Source organism: Hevea brasiliensis, chromosome 11 (genome assembly GCF_030052815.1).
Source record: "Hevea brasiliensis isolate MT/VB/25A 57/8 chromosome 11, ASM3005281v1, whole genome shotgun sequence".
In the NCBI taxonomy this organism is placed as follows: domain Eukaryota; kingdom Viridiplantae; phylum Streptophyta; class Magnoliopsida; order Malpighiales; family Euphorbiaceae; genus Hevea; species Hevea brasiliensis.
Window position 1 is genome coordinate 93,801,094 of NC_079503.1, and position 20,969 is coordinate 93,822,062.

Genomic DNA, 20,969 nt, shown 5'->3' on the forward strand with positions numbered 1-20,969 from the left:
CTTAAACTAGGATTCTTCCGTTCAGCTGGGCGAGTATCGCGTGTGAACCATAAAATAGGGAGTTCGAATCATGAACTTAGGAGAAACATGTTGCAAATCCGAACCATGATATGGTTCGAGTCATGTTTCTTTAAGTATTTATTAATGAACTATGTTCTTGGGGCATTTTAGGGTGTATAATATCGATAACAATATGATTATTTTCTAGAATTAATTGTCAAAAAAAAAAAAAATATAAAGTTTGTCAAATTTTTGAGAATAAACTCTGAAATTTATATAATTACTAATTAAATTTTGAAATTTACATAATTGCTAATTAAGACCTCACGTTTGATTGATATCTCAAATTGACTTGATTGTCAATAAACCTTAAGGAGAAACACAAGTTCCATTAACACACAACGAGGAAAGCCAGATGGATTCCTGAAGATTGGCGGGTTAAAACTTCCAGATTTGTCCGACTTCTTGAAGGTTGATGATGAAAACAAGTGCCACCAGCGTTGCTTGAATAACTGTTCCTGCTTAGGTTATGCATATGTAAATGGGATAGGGTGTTTGGTTTGGACAGGAAACCTTCTGGATGTGTACGAGTTACCCTTCGGTGGACAAGATCTTAATCTCCGCCTTGCATATACGGAATTGGGTGAAAGTAATTACACTGGAGCAAATTGTGATTTTTTTTTTACCATTTTATTCTTTTCTTACACAGCAATTACCAATTGGGGAATATATAATATATAATTATCGTTTGTTATCTTATAGGTGATCAGAAGACTAAAGTAAAGATCATTATCAGCGCCGTTACTGTTACAAGTATTGCCCTCATTGGTGCCATGATTTATTGTTTCATTAAGTGGAAAGCCAACAAAAGGGCTAAAAAAAATGGTAAGAAACTGAAACGTTGCTACTTTGTTGACTTTAGTTGAACTTGTTTTCTTTCTCAAGATGGACAATCTCAGGCAATAACAATAATGATCAGGCATGTCATCTTAAGCCTCCCCTTTTTTCTTTTAATTTCTTCTCTACTAACTTTTCACACTTTCATAGGTGGATAATCTCAGCTAACTAGACTTAATTTTTAAATTTGGATTAACATATTCGTATAACTAGGAACAAAAACCCTTGATTTACAGGACAACAACACTAGTTTTGATATATGTGACCAACTCGCTAGAATGTGACTTCTATACTTGATAAATTAGATTCTAATTGAGATAATTACTGCCTTAAGGAAATCAACGTTGTGAAACAAATACTAAATCAATGTGCATCAGTAAGAAAAATAATGATGGAATCAGTGTGACTCTTCATGATAACAGAGGAACTAGAATAAAAATGCTGTTGTGCATTTCAAGATACGAAACCAAATTAGCTACTGTGGTTTCAGCAACTTTAGAACTCACCCAATGCAAGAAGAAAGAATTAAAACATAACAGATTTCTCTTTAAAAAAAAAAAGAAATAGAGTTCTTTAAGTTCAATAGAAAGCTAGAGCTTTGGGGAAGTACTATAGAGTCAAAGAGCTTTAAGTTAAGTAGAATGAAAACAGAATACATGCATTGCAAGTTCAGTGAATACCAAACTGGTGATAGGGAAGGAGTTAGTGCATTTCAAGATACGAAACCAAATTAGCTATTGTGGTTTCAGCAACTTTAGAACTCACCCAATGCAAGAAGAAAGAATTGGAACATAACATATTTCTCTTTTTAAAAAAAAAAAAAAAGAAATAGAGTTCTTTAAGTTCAATAGAAAGCTAGAGCTTTGAAAAGGTACTCAAGAGTCAAAGAGCTTTGGAAAAGTACTCTAGAGTCAAAGAGCTTTAAGTTAAGTAGAATGAAAATAGAATACATGCATTGCAAGTTTAGTGAAGGCTGAACTGGTGATAGGGAAGGAGTTAGTTTGGATGGAGTGGTACTATCTCAAAGTAATCACTTTAAATATCTAAGCTCAGTTCTTCAAGTAGATGGGGGATGTGAGGAGGATGTTAGTCATAGGATTAAAGTCGGATGGTTGACGTGGAAACGTACCATGGGAGTTTTATGTGATCGCAAGATTCTCAATAAGTTGAAAGGAAAGTTTTACCATACAACCATATGACTGGTCATGTTATATGGTAGTGAGTATTGGGCACTGAAGGAGTCGTATGTGTCTAAGATAAGAGTTGCAGAGATGAGAACGTTAAGGTGGATGAGTGGCCATACTAGACTAGATAAAGTCCGTAATGAGAGTATTAGAGAAAAGGTAGGAGTGGTGCAAATTGAGGATAAGTTGAGAGAAGGGAGATTGAGGTAGTTTGGTCATGTGAAGCGTAGACATATGAAGGCTCCAGTTAGACAAGTAGAGCATATTAGGTTAGAGGATAGAAATAAAAGAAGGAATAGACCTAAACTGACTTGGAGGAAAGTAGTATAACATGATCTATAAACATTACACATTTCCAAGGATTTAACCCAAAATCGTTTAGAGTGAAGAGAGAGAATCCATATAGCTGACCCCATATTTTTGTGATAAAGACTTAGTTGAGTTGAGTTAAGTTGAGAGTTCTTTGAATAAGAACACTCATCTTATGTTTTCCTTAAAAGGTTTGATAGCTTATAGTGCTAGGAAAGGATAAGCATCTTGATTTGCATTTTATGCTTACTCATGGATATTAAAGAAACCCAAACACTTTGATTTGGCAGCTCCAATTGACACTTCAATAGAAAATTCACAAGAAATCATGTTGAGAAGCCCTTCAGAAGATGAAGATTCAGTTGAGCTGCCTTTGTTTGACTTCCATAGCATATTAGTTGCAACCAACAACTTTGACATGGAGAACAAACTCGGGCAAGGAGGCTATGGTCCAGTTTATAAGGTAAGTACTTGCATTTTTTTTCCTAAGTCAAAAATGTTTACTTCACTGGAGAAAATAAAACTTGCACAAAGGGTTAATTTGTTGGGATTGTATAGGGAACGCTACAAGATGGGAAGGTTATGGCGATTAAAAGGCTTTTTAGTAGCTCCAGTCAAGGCATAGGAGAGCTCAAGAATGAAATGAAGTTGATCTCCAAACTCCAACACAGAAATCTTGTTAGACTCTTAGGTTGCTGCATTGAAAGAGAAGAGAAGATATTAATTTATGAGTACACGCCCAACAAAAGCTTGGACACTTATCTATTTGGTTGGTTTTGGCATACTTTCTCTTTTGATTTTCTTTTGCTTATTTTTAATAATCACCTCATTTTGTGGTGCATGTAAATGGAACTTACAATATCCATTCAATCCTTGTATGCATTGATCAGATCCAGCAAGAAAGGCAAAGCTTGATTGGACTACACGCTTCAACATTATAATTAGAGTTGCTCGAGAGCTACTTTATCTTCATCGTGATTCTTGTTTAAGGGTTATACACAGATATTTAAAAATTATTAATATTCTTTTGGATGAGAAAATGAATCCAAAAATATCAGATTTTGGATTGGCAAGAATTTTTGAAGGCACACAAGATCTAGAAAGCACTCACAAAGTTGTAGGAACAATGTAAGCAGTTTATCTTATCAAAAACTTGCAAATGCTTCTACTTCAAGATAGCTAGTAAAGTCATCAAGAATATTGAAAGTACAAGTATTAAATACTATGATTCTCTGATCCAATACAGATGTTATATGGCTCCAGAATATATGCTTGGAGGCGTATTTTTAGAGAAATCTGATATTTTTAACTTTGGAGTCTTAATTTTGGAAATCATTAGTGGTAGGAAGGCTAACAGCTTCAAATATGACAAACAATACACGAGTCTTCTAGCTTATGTAAGTCAGCACTAAGGATCATCTCAATGTGATCCTTTTTCCCCTTTATATAATTGGAATTTCATTAGGAAAAAATGCAAATTGTTGCAGGCATGGCAATGTTGGTCTGCGAGCAAGGGTGTACAAATGGTAGATGAAGCATTGGCAGACTCATTTTCCTCATCGAAAGTAAGTAGATGTGTAAATATTGGACTTCTTTGTGTGCAAGATCATGCTGCTGATAGGCCAACCATGGCGACCATCGTTTCTATGCTAAGTGGTGAACAAACAAAGCCTCCTGAACCAAACCAGCCTACATTTATGTTTAAAAACATTTCCAACAACAATTTTCAATCACAAAGCAACTCTACATGGTCTGCAAATAATGTTATTGAATCAATCATTGAACCCCGATAAAAACCAGCTTATTGTAGAAACGATTGCATAATCTGTTGTTTATCCTTGCGTTAGACTTTAATAATCTTTTGCTTATCCTTGTGTTATACTGGAGTCATACCAAGTTTTAGATTATTGAGTTTATAAGTAGATGAGAAATGCATAGTCAATATTTTGGAGACTAAGAGATATGTCACCTCATTCAGTTATCCTCGATTGAAATTGGGCCATTGGGCAAAGCTAAGAAAATCTTTCAATAATTTTTTTTTTTTATTTATTCCTTTGAACATTGCAAAGAAACATTTGTCTTTTAACATATGATTGCAATTCAAAAACATACTTCTATATCTTTCCTTTCATTAAATAAAAATTATTTGCTTATGAATAATTAAATAATTATTAATATTAAAAATAATTATATATAAAATAATGAGTGAATAATGCATACTTCGATTAAAGAGTATTATTAACATTTTTCTTAATATAAATATTTATTATTGTATTTTGGTAAATTATTTAATAATACTTGATAATTTTAAAAATTAAAAAAATAGTTGACGGTGGTAATTTAAATAAAAAGAATTAATTTATTTAGAGAATTATTAATGTATAAAGAATAAAGGTGCAACTTTTTTTAAGCTACAATTTAATTAAAATCTTTTCAATAATTTTCTTTCTTATAAAGTTAACCAATGAGTATTGGAGAAAATATATGATATAAATATGATAGCAATTTGAAATGAGATTGTCATATTTATTTTACTGAATTTATAAATGACTAATATATTTAAGGGTATTTTATTCTTTTTCTTATTTTAGTTGTGGTATTAATATTTAGACACACACATACTTTTAAAAGGTAATTTTATATTTTTAAGAATATATGTTTCATATGTTAATATTTTAATATATATTTGAAAAAATTTTATAATATTTTTAATCTAGAATTTATCTATAAATTTGGAAAGAAAAACATTCGATTTATCAAAAATACCTTTTATTGTTTATATTATTTAAATTAATTTAAAAATTTATGTAAATTTAAAATTTTTAGTCTTCCACTTATTAATGCTATTAATATTGCTAATGTTACAAACGTTTTACATAATTTAAAAAATTAATAATTTAGTTGAGTTATCAGAAACTTATCCAATGAATTTTTTAAGTTTGTACATGTTAAGTACAATTTTTTAAGATTGCATGATGGTAAATTGATGATTCTCTTTTCTTGTTTTCATGGTTGTAGAGGAAAAGACAGGGTTTGAAGTATGCCTGTTTTTCTCTCTCCCATGGCGCGTCGGTGCTTAAGCCTTAGTTCTCTAACTAGGTTTGAAGTGCTAGGTTTTGCTTAGTTGCTTCTGTTAGAGGCTGGGTCTGCTATTTTGGACTTAATTTGTAGGTTGGGGACTGGGTTTGGCTTTTTAATCCAAATAAAATCATAAATAATTTTTTATCACTCCTAGAACAATTAATATTATAATAAATATTTAAAGCACAAATATTATTAATTATTATAATTATGGGTTAAAAAAAATCAAAAGATGCACACATAATGTATGTGTTTCAAAGTATAAATAATATGAGAACTTGTGAACTAATTTAAAAGTACATGATTAAATGTATGTATTTAATTTGTAAAAGACCTACAATTATGAAAATATATTTTTATTTATAATTTTGCACTATTTAATTTGAAATTATGTATAGTTATTTTATATTAAAAATGATTAATATTATTATAAAAGCCTTAAATACATTTAAATTTGAGATGATAAAAAAATACATTTGATTTGAAATATTCTCTACCCTCATATAAACTATTTTTATTATATAAATATGTTTGTAATGGTAAATTTTAAATTTACTATAGTAAACTAAAGTTATATTAAAATTAAAATTGTAAATTAAATAACTACATTTAATACTTATTTATTTGCCTACTCATTTTGAATAAAATATCATTCAACTTGAATAATTTTTCTATTTTAAATGAATTAAATATTATTTTTAATCTACATTTTAACCAATTTAATCATTTTGATAAAATTGCACCAAAATTAAAAATATTCGGATAAATTCACACAAAAGTTTGAATTTTTTGTGTAATTAATTTTTTACTTCATTGGCTTTATAAAGAAAGGTAAGCTTTTGTTTTTACATAAATTAAAAAATATATAATTAATATAATTAAAATAATAAATTTTACTTTTTCTATTCCTAATATATCACTCCATTAATATTAGATGACACATTAATTCACTAAATTTAAATAATTTATATTATTAAACTAGTCTTAGAACTAATTATTTTTAATTTATATATATATAATAAATAGATATTACTAGTACGTTAAATATTCTTAAAAAAAGACTATAATTTAAAACAACTGAAAAAGAAAAGTAATTTTATTTTTATGGAATGAAAAATAATCTTTATTTATATAAATAACAATAATAACAATAAATTATTTAATACACGTGCAAAATACCCAAATTATTTGCTCTAGATGGGAGATTAGCATTATAGGAGTTGATAGATGCATTTTATATCATCATTTAGGTATAATTTTTACATATAATTTATCATTGTTTATAGCTATTACTGTATATATTACCATATATTTAATTAATTTTGCCTTTTTATACTTCTTAGTTTAATTTTTGGAATTTATTTATTTTGTAGATTAAATTTGGAGAATTTTGGTATATTTTGATCAGAATAGCCATTTGGAGGAAATTAGAGTTGAATTGCAAAATTTTGAAGTTGAGTTAAAGAAACAGAAAGTTGCACAACCTATGACACAGCTTGTATCACAGGTTGTGTCGTTATCAGATATGAAGTTTTTTCTCGGATAGAAAGTTACACAACTTACAACACAAGACGCAACACAACTGTAACACCCCTACATGCATAGTCCTGTGTATTTTACTGTTCCGGTGTCGGTCCGGATAGTCAAGAGGCTTAGGATCATATTTAAGTCACCTAGAAAAGTCATAAATGAAAATAAATAGCCATTACATGAAGATGAAATGAAAATTAAAAAACTATGCATAATGGGTTAAATGAGTCAAGGCCACAGCGATGGGTGACCTAAACGGGAAGTGACTGTGAGGTCAGTCGCTGTCCTATTTTCGAGTGGGACATTATGGCACCCCAAGCCTAAGAATTATTGTGAAACTAGGGGAATTGTGAAAACCACAGAAAAGAGTTGAGAACAAAATCAAATAATTAGATCAGGGTTCAGGAAGCAATACAGTATTATTAGAAAATCGGATTAGGCCGGTAAGGGGCAATTTGATCAATTCGCCCTTAGAGATGACTTTTGGCATAATTGTTCAATAAAATGTAGAAAATTAAAATTTTGAAAGATAGATTCAAATTGAAGAGGTTTATGAAAGAAAATGAAAAAGGAAAAGAAAATTCAAATTTTAAAAAGAGTTATGACATCATTGTGAAGTAAGCATGATGCAATTAAAAGTTAAAGTTAATTATGCTTTTTATGGATAATTATAAGTGTAAAAGAAGACAAAAAAATTAATTAAAAAGAAGTGTAGAGAAAAAAAATTTTCAAAATATAAGTGAATTATGACCTCATGAATGACATAATTAAGCCTTTAAAATTAAATTAACTATTTTATGAGATAATTACAAATTATAAAAGACTAAATTTAGTCTTCTTCTACCCATGTGTGCCGTCCCTCTCCTCACTCTCTCTTCTCTCTCTAGTTTTCCTACATAGCCATATATTTCAAGCTTTTAAAGCTTGAATTTAACCCATTAATCCCATAAATTCTTTAAAGAAATCTTGTCCTTGGATCTTGGCAAGCATAGTTAGAGCAAAAAGGAAGAAGAAATTGCAAGGATTGGAACTTTTGAAAAACTTTATAAGAGGTAAGCTCATTCAATTTAATCCTTTATTAGAATTGACTAAGTTTAATGAAGAAATGATTGATTTAGAGTAGAAATAAATGAAATTATAGGATGAAACTTGAAAAAAATTTGCATGAAGGGAGCTTGGGTGAATTTCGGCCAGCCTTGGTATGTTGGGGAAATGATATGTTTTAGTTTAATAGATCATGCATATAGGTTCAATTAAGTGAATAAATGTTATTAGAATACTTGAATTTCATGAATTGAACAATTTGCATAATTAGGGTTCTTGAACCAAGGGAAAATTGGGGAAAATTTGGGGGAAATGGTGATTTGATGCAAATTGACCTAATTGAGGTTTAAAATGATCAATTGGTATGAAATGGAATGGGTTTGAATGGTTGGAATGGAAATGGAATGGTGAATGTGTAAGGGTTAATGCTGGCAGCTTGACCCTTGCCCATTCAAATGAGTATAATTGAAAATTGGTAGCTCCAATTGGTGTCACGCCAATTGGAGATAAAATTAAGACCCAAAGCTACAATTTTTATGTAGAAACCCAACCCTAAAACTGAACACAAAGTGGTGTAAAATTAGGTCAAATCCGGGTAATGCACACTGCCCCTATACAAAACTGACCATATGAACAGTACATGTTCACATGGCCATAACTTGATGTAGGAAGGTCCAAATAACCTAAATTTTATACCAATGGGAAGCTTAGACAAAGTACTACAACTTTCATGAAGAACACAAACCCAGATTCTGACTATAACTAAGTCAAATTGCCACTCAAAGTTGGGTCACTAAATCTGCTAGAACCTAAAATTTACCCAGAATTCTGGAATTGGCCAATCTGACAAGTTATGGTTAAATGGTCATAACTTGAGCTACCAAACTTCAAATAGAGTGATTCAAAAAGGAAATTAAAACTAAGACATAAAGGAACAACTTTGATAAAGGAAAGTTGGCCAAATTCCCACTGTAGACAAACAATGGAACAGTACAATCTAGTAACCCAAAACTGAAATTTTGAGATTTAACCCTAATGGACTTTGAATGACAACTAGCAATCAATGCCAACAAAAATATAACTCAAAATGTGGTATATGGGTGTAATTAGAATTAACATACCTAATAAATATGAAAAAGTCAACATTTTGACTTAAATAGTAAAATAAATAGTAACCCCAAAATACCAAACACAAAGAACTCCATTTTTAAGCAAATTTAAAAGTACAATCAAGTGTGTATGAAATTAATTATTGGATTACTTATGAGGCATGATATTGAAACACTGTAAATTTTGGGTTTCAGTAGAAGAACATATCGGAAAGGATAAGGAAAAAGTGAGTCAAGGCCTAGAGGCGACTCATACGAGGTTTGTGCACGATAAATTTTCAATTCCTTGTTTTCTACTTGGAAACATTTTGAAATGTGTATTATGAATAATTTGTGTTTATTATGGTCTTGTTAAATATGGTGTTGCCTACTTTGTAAATGGATATTGAAATGAAAATTGTTTAATGCTTTGCATGAAATGTTTGAGCTACATGATTTTGAATGGGTTTTGGATTCACACTTAGCATGACAGTATCACTGTATTCCTTTTCCGTTTATGGGGTTGAGATAGACTATATTCCTCCCTCTCTAGATTGCCAATTGAGGTTGAGATCGGATGAGTACTCATATAGCTAGCTAGCCACCTCCCTCATTGATTTCGATTAGTGGGGTTGAGATTGCTTTGTCGTGGTGTACAACACGGCATTGATCAGAAATTTTGTGTCATGACCTAAGTTGTGTATTGATTGGCAACACTGTGAATTGTAAATTATTTTGATAAAATGGTATTGAAAAAGTTAACACCCATTTCATGAAATGTGATTGTGAAAGTGGTTAAATAACTGTTTATCAATGTTTGTTTTATATTCAGCTATTTTAAATTTTTATTGTGCACCACTGAGTATAAATTACTCAGCGATAGCTTTTGTTTACTATCGCAGATAGGGGTAAGGATAAAGCAGCAGAGTGAGCTGCTAGGGTGACAGGGGAGCAGATTTGGAGATTTTATATGGGTATATTATTTATATCCTTGTAATTACTTTTGATGTAATTATTTATGTTCATATGTATTTATGGCACTAGTTGAGCAGTTGTACATTAATAATTGTAATGATATTACTTTTGGTTTCTTTATTGTAAGTGGAGACTTTTGCATGTAAATTTGATTAAATGAAATAAAATTGATGGTTTTTGTTTATTGTGTTGAATTAAGAATTGATGAGTATTGAAAATGTATGGAGTTGTGTGGATTGAAATGACTTTGTGTTGAGTTGAGACTTAATGGAGTTGGGTTTGAGAAAAATATATTGGAAGTGTTTTCTTTTCAGGTTTTTGAAGAACTGTTTTCTCAAAATATAGTCGGGACTCTGCCGAAATTTTTATAGAATATGCGGAAAATCCTATTTACCAAAACATTCACATATGATAAAAACTTCAAAATAAAGGCTTTTTAATAATGTTTCAACATTACTCTTCAATGTGAAATGAATTGAAATTGTTAAAATCCCTTGTAGTACATTTAATGGGTTATCGGTATGCGAAGTTTGATAATTTATTAGGTATACTACGGGATCATGTTATGCCTTATAGAGGGGTAGGGTGTGACATGTTTTAGTGGTATCAGAGCTATGTTTTGAATGAGTTTTGAACTATGTATTTGAATTATTTTCTTGATTAGTACAACTGCTCAATGTCATTTATTGATACATATGATGCATTTACATCATGAATGTGAACTAATGGAGATAATCCTCCTTGTGTTTGTTGTCAGGGAGTAGATAATCTCTTTAAATCGGATGGAAGAAGGAGATTATTCCGTCGAGCAGTCTGTTGAGGCTGAAGTTGAAGGAGCGAAAGCATAAAAAACACAAGTTTATATCATTGAATTCAAAAATTTTTCACCTAGGGTCACATACATAATGCAAGATTCATTTTTATCTATTTGATTTCAATGATAAACAGCATATTGAAACTCTTTTAATATGTTTTTGGATCTAGATTTGCCATTTAAGATTTTAGAATTAATCAGATTAATACATTAGAATCCTAGATTAGATCAAGAATAAGTGCACTAGCCTTTTGATGCACCGCAGTATATTTAGCACCTTTGGGATGCATTTTAGGACACCAGATGTTGTCCCTTTAGTTTGTTCACACCAAGATCACCTATGGCAGCCCTTGAACAGCTTTTAAAGCTTTTTCTATGAATTAGAAAATCAAGTTTTTCCTTTTGAGAGATTACAGATGTAAACAGGACACTAGAAACAATTTCTAGTATTTTTTAATTCAAGAGATTGTTTGCTAATCTCTTTGAATTGATGAGAGAAGAAGAAGAAGAGAAGGGAATGGCAGCCAAGGGTGGTAGCACAAAGAGATTGAGCAGCTTGTGTAATTTGTTCTTTTATCCTTACACTTATATAGCTAGGTCACCACTTAAAACCCTTGCCACATGTCACCTTTTGATTAGCTCTAGGTTTAATTGATCCAATCACATTGTGCCAAGTGTCAAACCTATATTTAATCTTGACTTTGATCATCTTAAATGATTAAAAGACACATGGCAAGCTTATGTGTAATGCCATGTGTCACCATCTCATGGTGACCAAAATACCCCTGTGAAATGATCAAAATACCCCTGTGTCTTAATTTTGAGTTCTCAATCCAAAATAATTATTTCTCTTCTTCTAATCAATTTATATCAAATATAAATTAATTAATTAATCTCTATTAATTAATTTCTCATTAATTAAATTCATATTTAAACACTTTAAATATAAATTTAACTTACACTATACATCCAATAACCTAGATTTGGTTTCAAGCCATGCTAAGGACTTTGCAATCTAATTGCAAACCAAACCTATTTAATTAATCAATTAAACTCTTTAATTAATTTATTAAATCATATTTAATTTGGTGATTACTTGTATATGTGTGTGACTTACTAGGCTCATCACTAATTGGTAATGAGATATGATATTAACTCTTAATATCATCAGAACTCTTTCTTACCATAAATGATTTCTCTAAATCATTTTATGCACCTCATAGACCATGGTTAACACCTAGCATAGCATGTCATGGCCACCTAATTAGTAATAAGGTTTACCTTAAATGAACCTATAATCATATGTTACCATGCACTAGAATCTCTCTATTATAAAATCCCAATTCGAGCTGGAGTCATGGTTTATGTCAAACCCCATTTGCTATGAATATTATGTTCTCTTTTAATTCCAGTTCTTGATTAAAAAGATTTTCTCATCAGAAACTCTTTTCTGAATAAATCTATCTGTCCTGGCTAGGAACTTGAAACATCAAGAATAATTAAATGAACATAGGATTTTATCTCTATTTACTTAGAGGAACAAATTTCATCTTGATCAACACCTACCTTCATATATAACTAGTAGGAGCCAGCACATGCCCATATACCCATACATAGTACAAGTATGAAAGCAGTATCAAACTCAAACCACCTATATACAAGATAAATGTGTTATCTCAGGTCTAAATATTATATGCACTAATATGATTTATGACAATACATTGACAAGAGTAAACTCCATGTGCTTATCATAAATGTCACTGGTTCGGCCTACTTATCATGTATAAGTGCCTATCATATTTGTTATATGGCATGAAACTCACCATTCCATCTTATCTACATCTCATATAAATAACTTGGGAACAAACATGATTACAATCTTTCTGGATAAGTCATGTCCTTATTGTGAAGTATCCTCGATTATGAACCAATTTATGATACTTTATGCTAGAAATACTGTCACTCATATTCTTAACAACTTAAGAATAGAATTCCTAACAAAATATCAATGGACCTTTTCTGTTACACATAAATATGTTATGTAAACGGAAAAGTGAAAATGCCTTTTATTAATAAAATATGTACAAGATGCATTTTATATGATATGCTCTAGGGCATACTACTAACAGAAGCACCGGGGGAAGCCCCAGCTCTCCAGAATATGAGTGGGCCAGCCACTCTTGCTCCTCCAATGTCGCAGTTTCCTGCTCAGTTTGCTCAGCAGATGGCTGCACTGTTTCAGCAAATAGCTGGAGGTATACCTACCCAAGCCCCAATTCAAACCCCAGCAGCACAACCACAGCCTCCAGCTAGGCAGTATGACAAACTAATGAAGTTTGGGGCTACTGAATTCAAGGGGACTGTGGATCCACCGGAAGCCAAGTAATGGATTGAAAGGATGGAGAGAGTATTCAAGAAGCTGCATTGTACAGAAGAACTGAAATTTGAGTACTCCATTTCTCTACTTCAAGGGGATGCTTATGAGTGGTGGAAAACCATCCCCCACAACCTAGTTGAGCCTCCAATCCTCACCTGGTTAGATTTTCTGTGAGAGTTCAGGCAGAAATGGGTCCCCGACACTTATGTTGATATGAAATTGCAAGAGTTCCTGAGTTTGAAACAAGGGGACAGAACAGTAGCAGAGTATGAGAGAGACTTCTCCAGGCTGAGTCATTATGCTGGAAGCCTGCTTACCACTACCAGAGATCGGTGTAAACATTTTGAGGCTGGGTTAAGGCCTAATTTGAGAATGCAAGTAGTGGGGTTTCGACACCAGAATTTCTCAGAGCTAATCTCACAAGTCCTGGAACTAGAGAGGATTGAAAAGGAAGGAACAGTTAAAAAGGGTTCTAAAGAGAGAGAAAAGTGGAAAGGTTACTGGTCAAGCTCCTGATAGTGGATCAGGAAAAAGGAAATATTTTGGGAGATATCCAGTTCACACAAGTCGGGTAGAGGCAGATCTTCTGGATAGAGACCACCCCGATCTGGTCAGCAAACCCAACAGACACCCAGAGGTGCACTATCGGTCCGTCTATGTGAGACATGTGGCAGAACACATGGTGGAGTATGCTATAGAGCCACAGGAGCATGTTTTAACTGTGGAGGGACTGGTCATTTTGCCAAGGATTGTACAAGTGCACGCCGTTCTGGACCATCTGCTACATCAGAGGGATTAGCCCAAGCTTCTACACCAAGGAGTTCACCAGCAGTTAGCAGAGGCAGAGGCAAAGGCAGAGGTAGGGGTAGTACACCTGGAAGTCAGAGTACTATGAATCAGCCAAAACAAAGTGGTACTGCTAGAGTGCGCACAATGAAACAGAGAGAAGAGGCTGAGACTTCTGACATTATTGCTGGTACTTTCTCAATCTTTAATAAAGATGTGTATGTCTTGTTTGACTAGGGATCTACACATTCATATGTTAGTGCCAGCATTGCTTGTCTTACTACTGTTCCGTGCATGAAAATGGATTTTGAGGTGCTAGTAACTAGTCCGTTAGGACAAGAGGTTAGGGTTAACAAAATGTACAAGGATTGTCCTTTGGTGATCCAAGGACATACTTTTCTGTCTGATTTGATAGAAATGCCCTTCAGAGAGTATGATATTATCTTGGGCATGGATTGGTTAGCCAGGCATCACGCCATGATTGACTGTAGACTGAAGACAATCACTTTTGGTCTCCCTCAGTATGATGATGTGGTAATACATGGGGAGAGGCAGTTGTTGCCATCAAACCTTATTTCTACTGCACTTGCTAGAAAAATAATCAGAAAGGGGTGTGAAGCTTACCTAGCTCATGTGATAGACACCCAAGTAGAGAGTCCTGCAGTGAGGGATATTCCTACAGTATGCGACTTTCTGGATGTGTTTCCTGAAGAATTGCCAGGGTTACCTCTGGAAAGAGAGGTGCAGTTTGAAATAGAGGTTATGCCTAGTATGGACCCAATTTCTATTACTCCATATAGAATGGCACCTGCTGAATTGAAGGAGTTAAAGGTGCAGTTGCAAGAGTTGCTTGATAAGGGCTTCATTCGCCCTAGTGTGTCACCTTGGGGAGCGTCAATGTTGTTTGTTAAGAAGAAAGATGGCACTCTCCATCTATTTATTGACTACAGACAGCTGAATAAGGTGACAATAAAGAACAGATATCCATTGCCCCGCATAGATGATTTGTTTGATCAGTTAAAGGGTGCAGCAGTGTTCTCCAAAATTGACTTGAGATCGGGATATTATCATTTGAGGGTGCAAGAGCAGAGTATTTCAAAAACTGCTTTTAGAACTCGATATGGCCATTATGAGTTTCTGGTTATGCCATTTGGGTTAACCAATGCTCCAGCTGCTTTTATGGACCTGATGAACACTATCTTCAGGCCATATTTAGATCAGTTTGTTGTGGTATCGATGACATCTTAGTGTATTCAAAGAATGTAGAGGAGCATGATAGGCACCTGAGGATTGTGCTACAGACTCTAAGGGAGAAACAGTTGTATACTAAATGTCGCAAGGTGTTTTGCGGTCGCCTGAACGAACCCTCACCGAAGTGGGAAAGAGTGAGGAGTCGCCACTTTAATTTTGAGGGAAATTAAAGAAAACCGTTTATGAAGATAAATTGAAATGAAACCACTTCAAGACAGAGATTTTAGGTTCGGGGTCTGTAAACGGGTGGGGAAGGTGTTAGGCACCCCACCTCGTCCCTTAATAAGGGTAAGTAGATTTAACTTTGCATTAGTTAGGAGGGCTTGAAGGGACATGTTAATCTTTTTGACAAAAGGAACATTTGATTTTTCACTAAATTTGGATTACCCAGATACATAAGTAAATGAGACAACCTTAGTGAGTTACTGTTGTATGTTAATTTTATTTGAAAGAAATATTTTATTAAAATTTAATTTAAAAATCGGATAAGAACTCTTCTCCGAACTCTATTTAATTAAAATTTTGAGTTGAGACCAGATAAGAACTCTCCTCCGATCTCTATTTAATATTTATTAAAATTTTGAGTTGAGACCGGATAAGAACTCTCCTCCGATCCCTATTTAATATTTATTAAAATTTTGAGTTGAGACCGGATAAGAACTCTCCTCCGATCTCTACTTAATATTTATTAAAATTTTGAGTTGAGACCGGATAAGAACTCTCCTCCGATCTCTTCGAAATTTGATCACAGCTGTATATCTTAAAAGCCTAAGTTTAAGAGTTCTAGTATTTAAAGATGCCAAGGGTCGTAATAAGGCTTCCTTTAACTTATTGGTACTTTGTGACTAAATAAGGGATGTCGGACTGAATTTTACCGACCTCCCATGTGGTCGCCTTACCAGTATTCCCTCTGTTCCATTTTACTCATCTGAGATTTGATCTTTATTCCGTCTTATGGTGTTATGCCGGCCTGTCTTCTACGTCAGCCTAATGATTCAATTTAGCTATTTCTCCTGACGTGTTATTTAGACCCTCTTTTTTCAAAGAGACTCCTAAAATACAGTTACCTATTTTTATCCTAACCACATATATATTATTCAAGACTAGATGACTTGCATTCCAAAATAGTAAAGATCAACAAAAATATGATTTGGCCGACGCAGAAGCCAACTGAAGCACGACCTACCTTTGCATTCTCAAGTGTGATATGACCTTAAAGAAAATAACATGCATGAAAAAGAAAAAAGGAATTATGTAAAACAAGAACTAAATAAAATGTCAATATGAACACTGACCTGTAAGGAGTCGGATCTAGTGAGCTAACTGCAGAATCACAGAACGTGATAAAATCGCAAGTTGGTAGCTAGGAGACTAAGGTACGCCTTGGAATAAAGAGTACTTCACTAAATGCAATCGAGTCAGAATTATACCCGAGTTTAAATGAGATAGAACATGGACGACGGAAATAAAAATCTGAGATAACCGAGGCTGAAAAATGGGAATGCTCTTTGGATAATGAAGCAGTGAAAATGAAAAGTTCCAGTGTTCAAAATCTTTTAAGAAAACACTTCAGGAAACTGGTTCCAAAAGCTCTTCTTATGAAAGCAGAGTAATAATCTGAATTAAATTTCAGAGTTCTCCCACTATAGTAACAACCTTTTTTCTTTTTTTCGTCCCCTCCTCCCTTTGAACAGTTTTCAGGCAGGTATTTATAGGAATCGGGTGCTCCCCATGAAGGGTCAGGATTTATTTTGAGGGAGATGGAGGGTCTGGATTTTGAAGGACATGATCGGATGCTTGAGAATTAAAGAGAACCAAAATGAACGGCTAAGATTATTTTTCAGAATATTCGTCCTTTTCTTCTTTCAATCTGACGGTCTCAAATCCTCTTGTCCGGAGCGATCTGAGGGCTAAGAGCGAAAGCCGCTGGTCTTGTCGTCTTCTCTCTTGATCCAAGGGTTCCTGGTTTGTCCTTACAAGTGAGATCAACGATGGAGATTGGGATGTACAGGACTGTCATGGCATACCCTGGCATCTGTCAGCATTGCGGGCGATTCTTAGGCGTGCGGTGGAGATTTAAATGCCACGCTTTAACTACCTCGGCTCGATTCGGCAGCGGTTATTTGGGATTTGTCTTATTCTCTTTGTCTTCCGATCCCTCCCCCTTTTCGATCTTCTTGACACGCTCCTATTCCGATCTCTCATGCTGATCTCCCATCTTCCGATCTCTATTATTTCGATCCCTTAATCAGCCCTGGTCCGGTCAAAGCATTAATTCCTCTCGATTCCCGAAGCGTCCGCTTCGTTTTCTGCTTAGCAATAAATGCCCGTTTTCCCCTATATATACCCCTGACGAAAGAGACTTTCCTTCATCTGATTTTCCTCTCTTCCTTCTCACTTTCCAGTTCTAGATGCTCCGGCGGTCGTTCCGGTCATGATTGTGGTTTTTGATCCCTTTCCGATAGACTTCTTTGTTCCTCGACTGAAAATTTACGATCCTGGTGATCGCATAACATTGTCTGATGATGGTGAGAGAACTGGACCAATTAATCGATCTGGATCGCGGATCTCGATCGTGTCGATCCCGAGTCGTTCCACCAGCATAATCGGCGAACCGATTTTGGCCGAGCAAATTGCTGATGTTCCGCCGACCCTTGGCGGTTGCTCTTCCGAGTTTATTCGGCTTCTCACCACATTGGGTGTTCCGACAGCGGCTTTCCTCCACATTGGGTGTTCCGACAGCGGGTTAAGCTCCGGTCGGCGACACCCTGTGGATCAGTCACTATGTTGACTATTGACACAGGCCTCTTTAGATAGGATGTTCCGCTGATCTTTTAGAGATCGGCCTTTTGATGTAATCAGATCTCTAATGTATTCCGATCTTTAGATCGCCCAAATTATGTAATCTGACTTTTGGAAATGTATTCCGATCTCTTGAGATCGCCCAAATGATGTAATCCGATCTTTTGGAAATAAAGATTTTATTTTGTCAATTATTATCTTATTAATTATTTTTCGAGCTCTAATATGATTATCTGATCTGATTCTTTACCTGAATGACACTTATCCGATCTGTAATTCGAAACACCTAGATCTGCCGCTCTATAATTAACCGATCTCTTTATGGAATCTCGGGAATATGCGTGAGACGTGTCAGAACAGCTGGCGAGTCCCGCTAACCGATCTGATGCACGGAACATCGTGAGCATTAAATGCTCGGACGAGTATAAATAGGGGGCGGGGTTAGCCAGTTGCTCTCTCATTCCATTTTCAATCTCTTGCTCACAACTTCAAAGTTCTCTCGTTTTCTCAAGTTCTTCCGACGCCGATCAGACTCCGGTAAGGGCTTTGATCTTCTTTTTAGTTTAAATTCTTTATTTCCTTTGAAAATGAGCGGCGCCGAAGGTCAGAGAGCGACGAGCCCTCCTTCCATTCAGTTCTCGTGGTCGTCTGATGAAGAAGAGGTGGTCGGGCCAAGCGCACAACCAGAACCTCCTAGGGTCTCCGTTCCAGCTCGGGGGCGGATCGCACCATCAAGGCATGCACCTTCTTCAGGGAGGGAGAATCTTCCTATGGACGAGCTGCCATCGATCTTGCAAGAATCCGATCTGCAATCGTTTAGCCAGGAGTACAATATTCGTCCTGATTCGTATGAACTTATCCGGTGTCACGGCTATCACCGAGCCGATTACTTCTTTGAAGAGAATGACATGGTTATGGTATACGAGGAACAGTTAAAGGCCGGTCTTCGGTTCCCTCTGGATGACTTCTTCAAGGAGGTCCTAAAATATCACCGAGTGTGCATTGCTCAAGTTCACCCTAACTCATGGCGGATCTTAGTAGCCTTCAGGGCTGTGCGAGCTAAGGAATCAGTCCTCTGGCTAAGGTGTTCGCACTGCAGGCTAACTTCGCCGAAAGGATGATGAGCCTTTGGTTTTTCAGTGAAGCCTCATTGTGGGCTCTTTACCGATCTGCCCTCCTCCCTTAAGAATTGGAAGAACCGCTTCTTCATTCTGAGGAGCAAAAATCCGACCTGCTTTGAGGACTTCCCCCGTAGCTGGTGGCACCAGGGGCCCTTGATTCCGAAGCGTATTACCCTGAACAAGGAGGAAAGCCTAATAGTGATGGAACTGAAGAATCAGGCGGCCACTCAGAAGTTCTCCTGTTTAGATGCGGTGACTGCCGAGCTGCACCATTGGACCATACAGCTGATCACCGGCCAAGATCGCGAACTTCCGCTCTCTGACCTCGGCATTGGTATTTTCTACATCTCAGATCTCAGGACCTTAGCGATCTCACTGACCTCTTCTTTGTGCAGGTATGGCGGGTGGTGAGGGTTCCAGGAAGCGAAAGAAAGAAAGAGAGATTTCCCGGAAAGTAAAAGAGATGAAGCGTTCGGCACTACTTCAAACACCCGGCCATGAACCTGGGGAGATACAAGGGGACCCGCCTCGACCTTCGGGACGCCGATCGCGAAGGCTGTCCGATCTCCTCCTCGGCGAAGTCGCCTCCACCTCCTCCAGTTGCTCCAAGCACAGAAGGGGGTCGTTCTCGACCTCCTGCGAGGCCCCCTTCTCGTGGCGCTCAAGTGCTGATCGCTTCCCTGGAGAACAACCGGACTGTTCGGGAGAACCCCGATTTTGCCAAAGTCTTGGGGTCTTCTATACGCCGGGAGGATCGGGATGACGTCTCGGACAATCTTGACGACATCCTGACCCGATCCATGAGTTTGAATGTAGAGTGCCTGGTGAACCAGCACGTAGTCCAGGAAAAGGCTCACCGCCTTGGTAAGGAGGTCGAGAAGAAGAGTCAAGAAGTGGCATCCCTCCGATCCCAACTCTCATCCGCTCAGGATTACATATCTCAAATTGAGGGGCGTATGAAGTACTATGAGGATAAGCTGGCCGAACAGACTCATGTTCTGGCTGAAAGGGATCATGCTCTTGGAGAAGTCCAGGCACTCCGGGCCAACGAAGCTGCTCAGGTTGCTCACCTTACTGAGGAGCTTAAGGCAAAAGATGAAGAGATGGTGACAGGAATAGCCGGTGCCTATGTGAATGCTTACAAGGATCTCTTGACCGAACTCCAGAAGCGTTACCCAGAGGAGGACTTCTCTTGGATGGCCGACGGCTCCGGAGCGGAGGAAAGCGAAGAGGAGGCCGAGGGTGAGAGAGAAAATGAGCAAAATGTAGATCAGGCTGGGGGTGATCCCCCAGCCGAATGACTTGTACAAATGTTGGTATGAAATGAAATCGCTCTTTGTTCAATGATTGGATGTGATTGGAAAATCTCTGAATTATTAAACACTTGATTGTCAGAGTATGTCGAAATAACTGAAAATGATTATTAACCTAAGTGTGAGAGATCGAAAAACACAATGAGCATGAGATCGGTAAACGGGACTTGGTCAAAATCGGCTTAAACACTTAGGATCGGGGTCATCATTAAACCGGTACGGAACCTTTAATCAGTCTTAAACTTTTGAAAGAGAGATCGGCAATAAAAACTGGTAAGAGAAGATCTATTGTCAGTTTATTTCGTTTGTCAACAGAGATCAGGAATATACTTGACTGGTCCGGAGATTCGACAATAGATTTGAGAGATCGGTGAGCGATTTAATAGACTGGTAAGGC

At 35.8% G+C, this 20,969-nt stretch overlaps 1 protein-coding gene across 1 annotated transcript; it reads left to right on the plus strand.

The window, feature by feature from the left end:
• The first annotated feature begins 2,669 nt into the window (after nucleotides 1-2,669).
• LOC110666066 (G-type lectin S-receptor-like serine/threonine-protein kinase At1g61390) lies at nucleotides 2,670-4,183 on the plus strand. The gene is made up of 5 exons (XM_058129411.1): nucleotides 2,670-2,853; nucleotides 2,949-3,159; nucleotides 3,281-3,518; nucleotides 3,637-3,787; nucleotides 3,878-4,183. The coding sequence occupies exons 1-5, from the start codon at nucleotides 2,719-2,721 to the stop codon at nucleotides 4,181-4,183; spliced, it is 1,041 nt and encodes a 346-aa protein (XP_057985394.1). The 5' UTR covers nucleotides 2,670-2,718.
• Nucleotides 4,184-20,969: the final 16,786 nt, after the last annotated feature.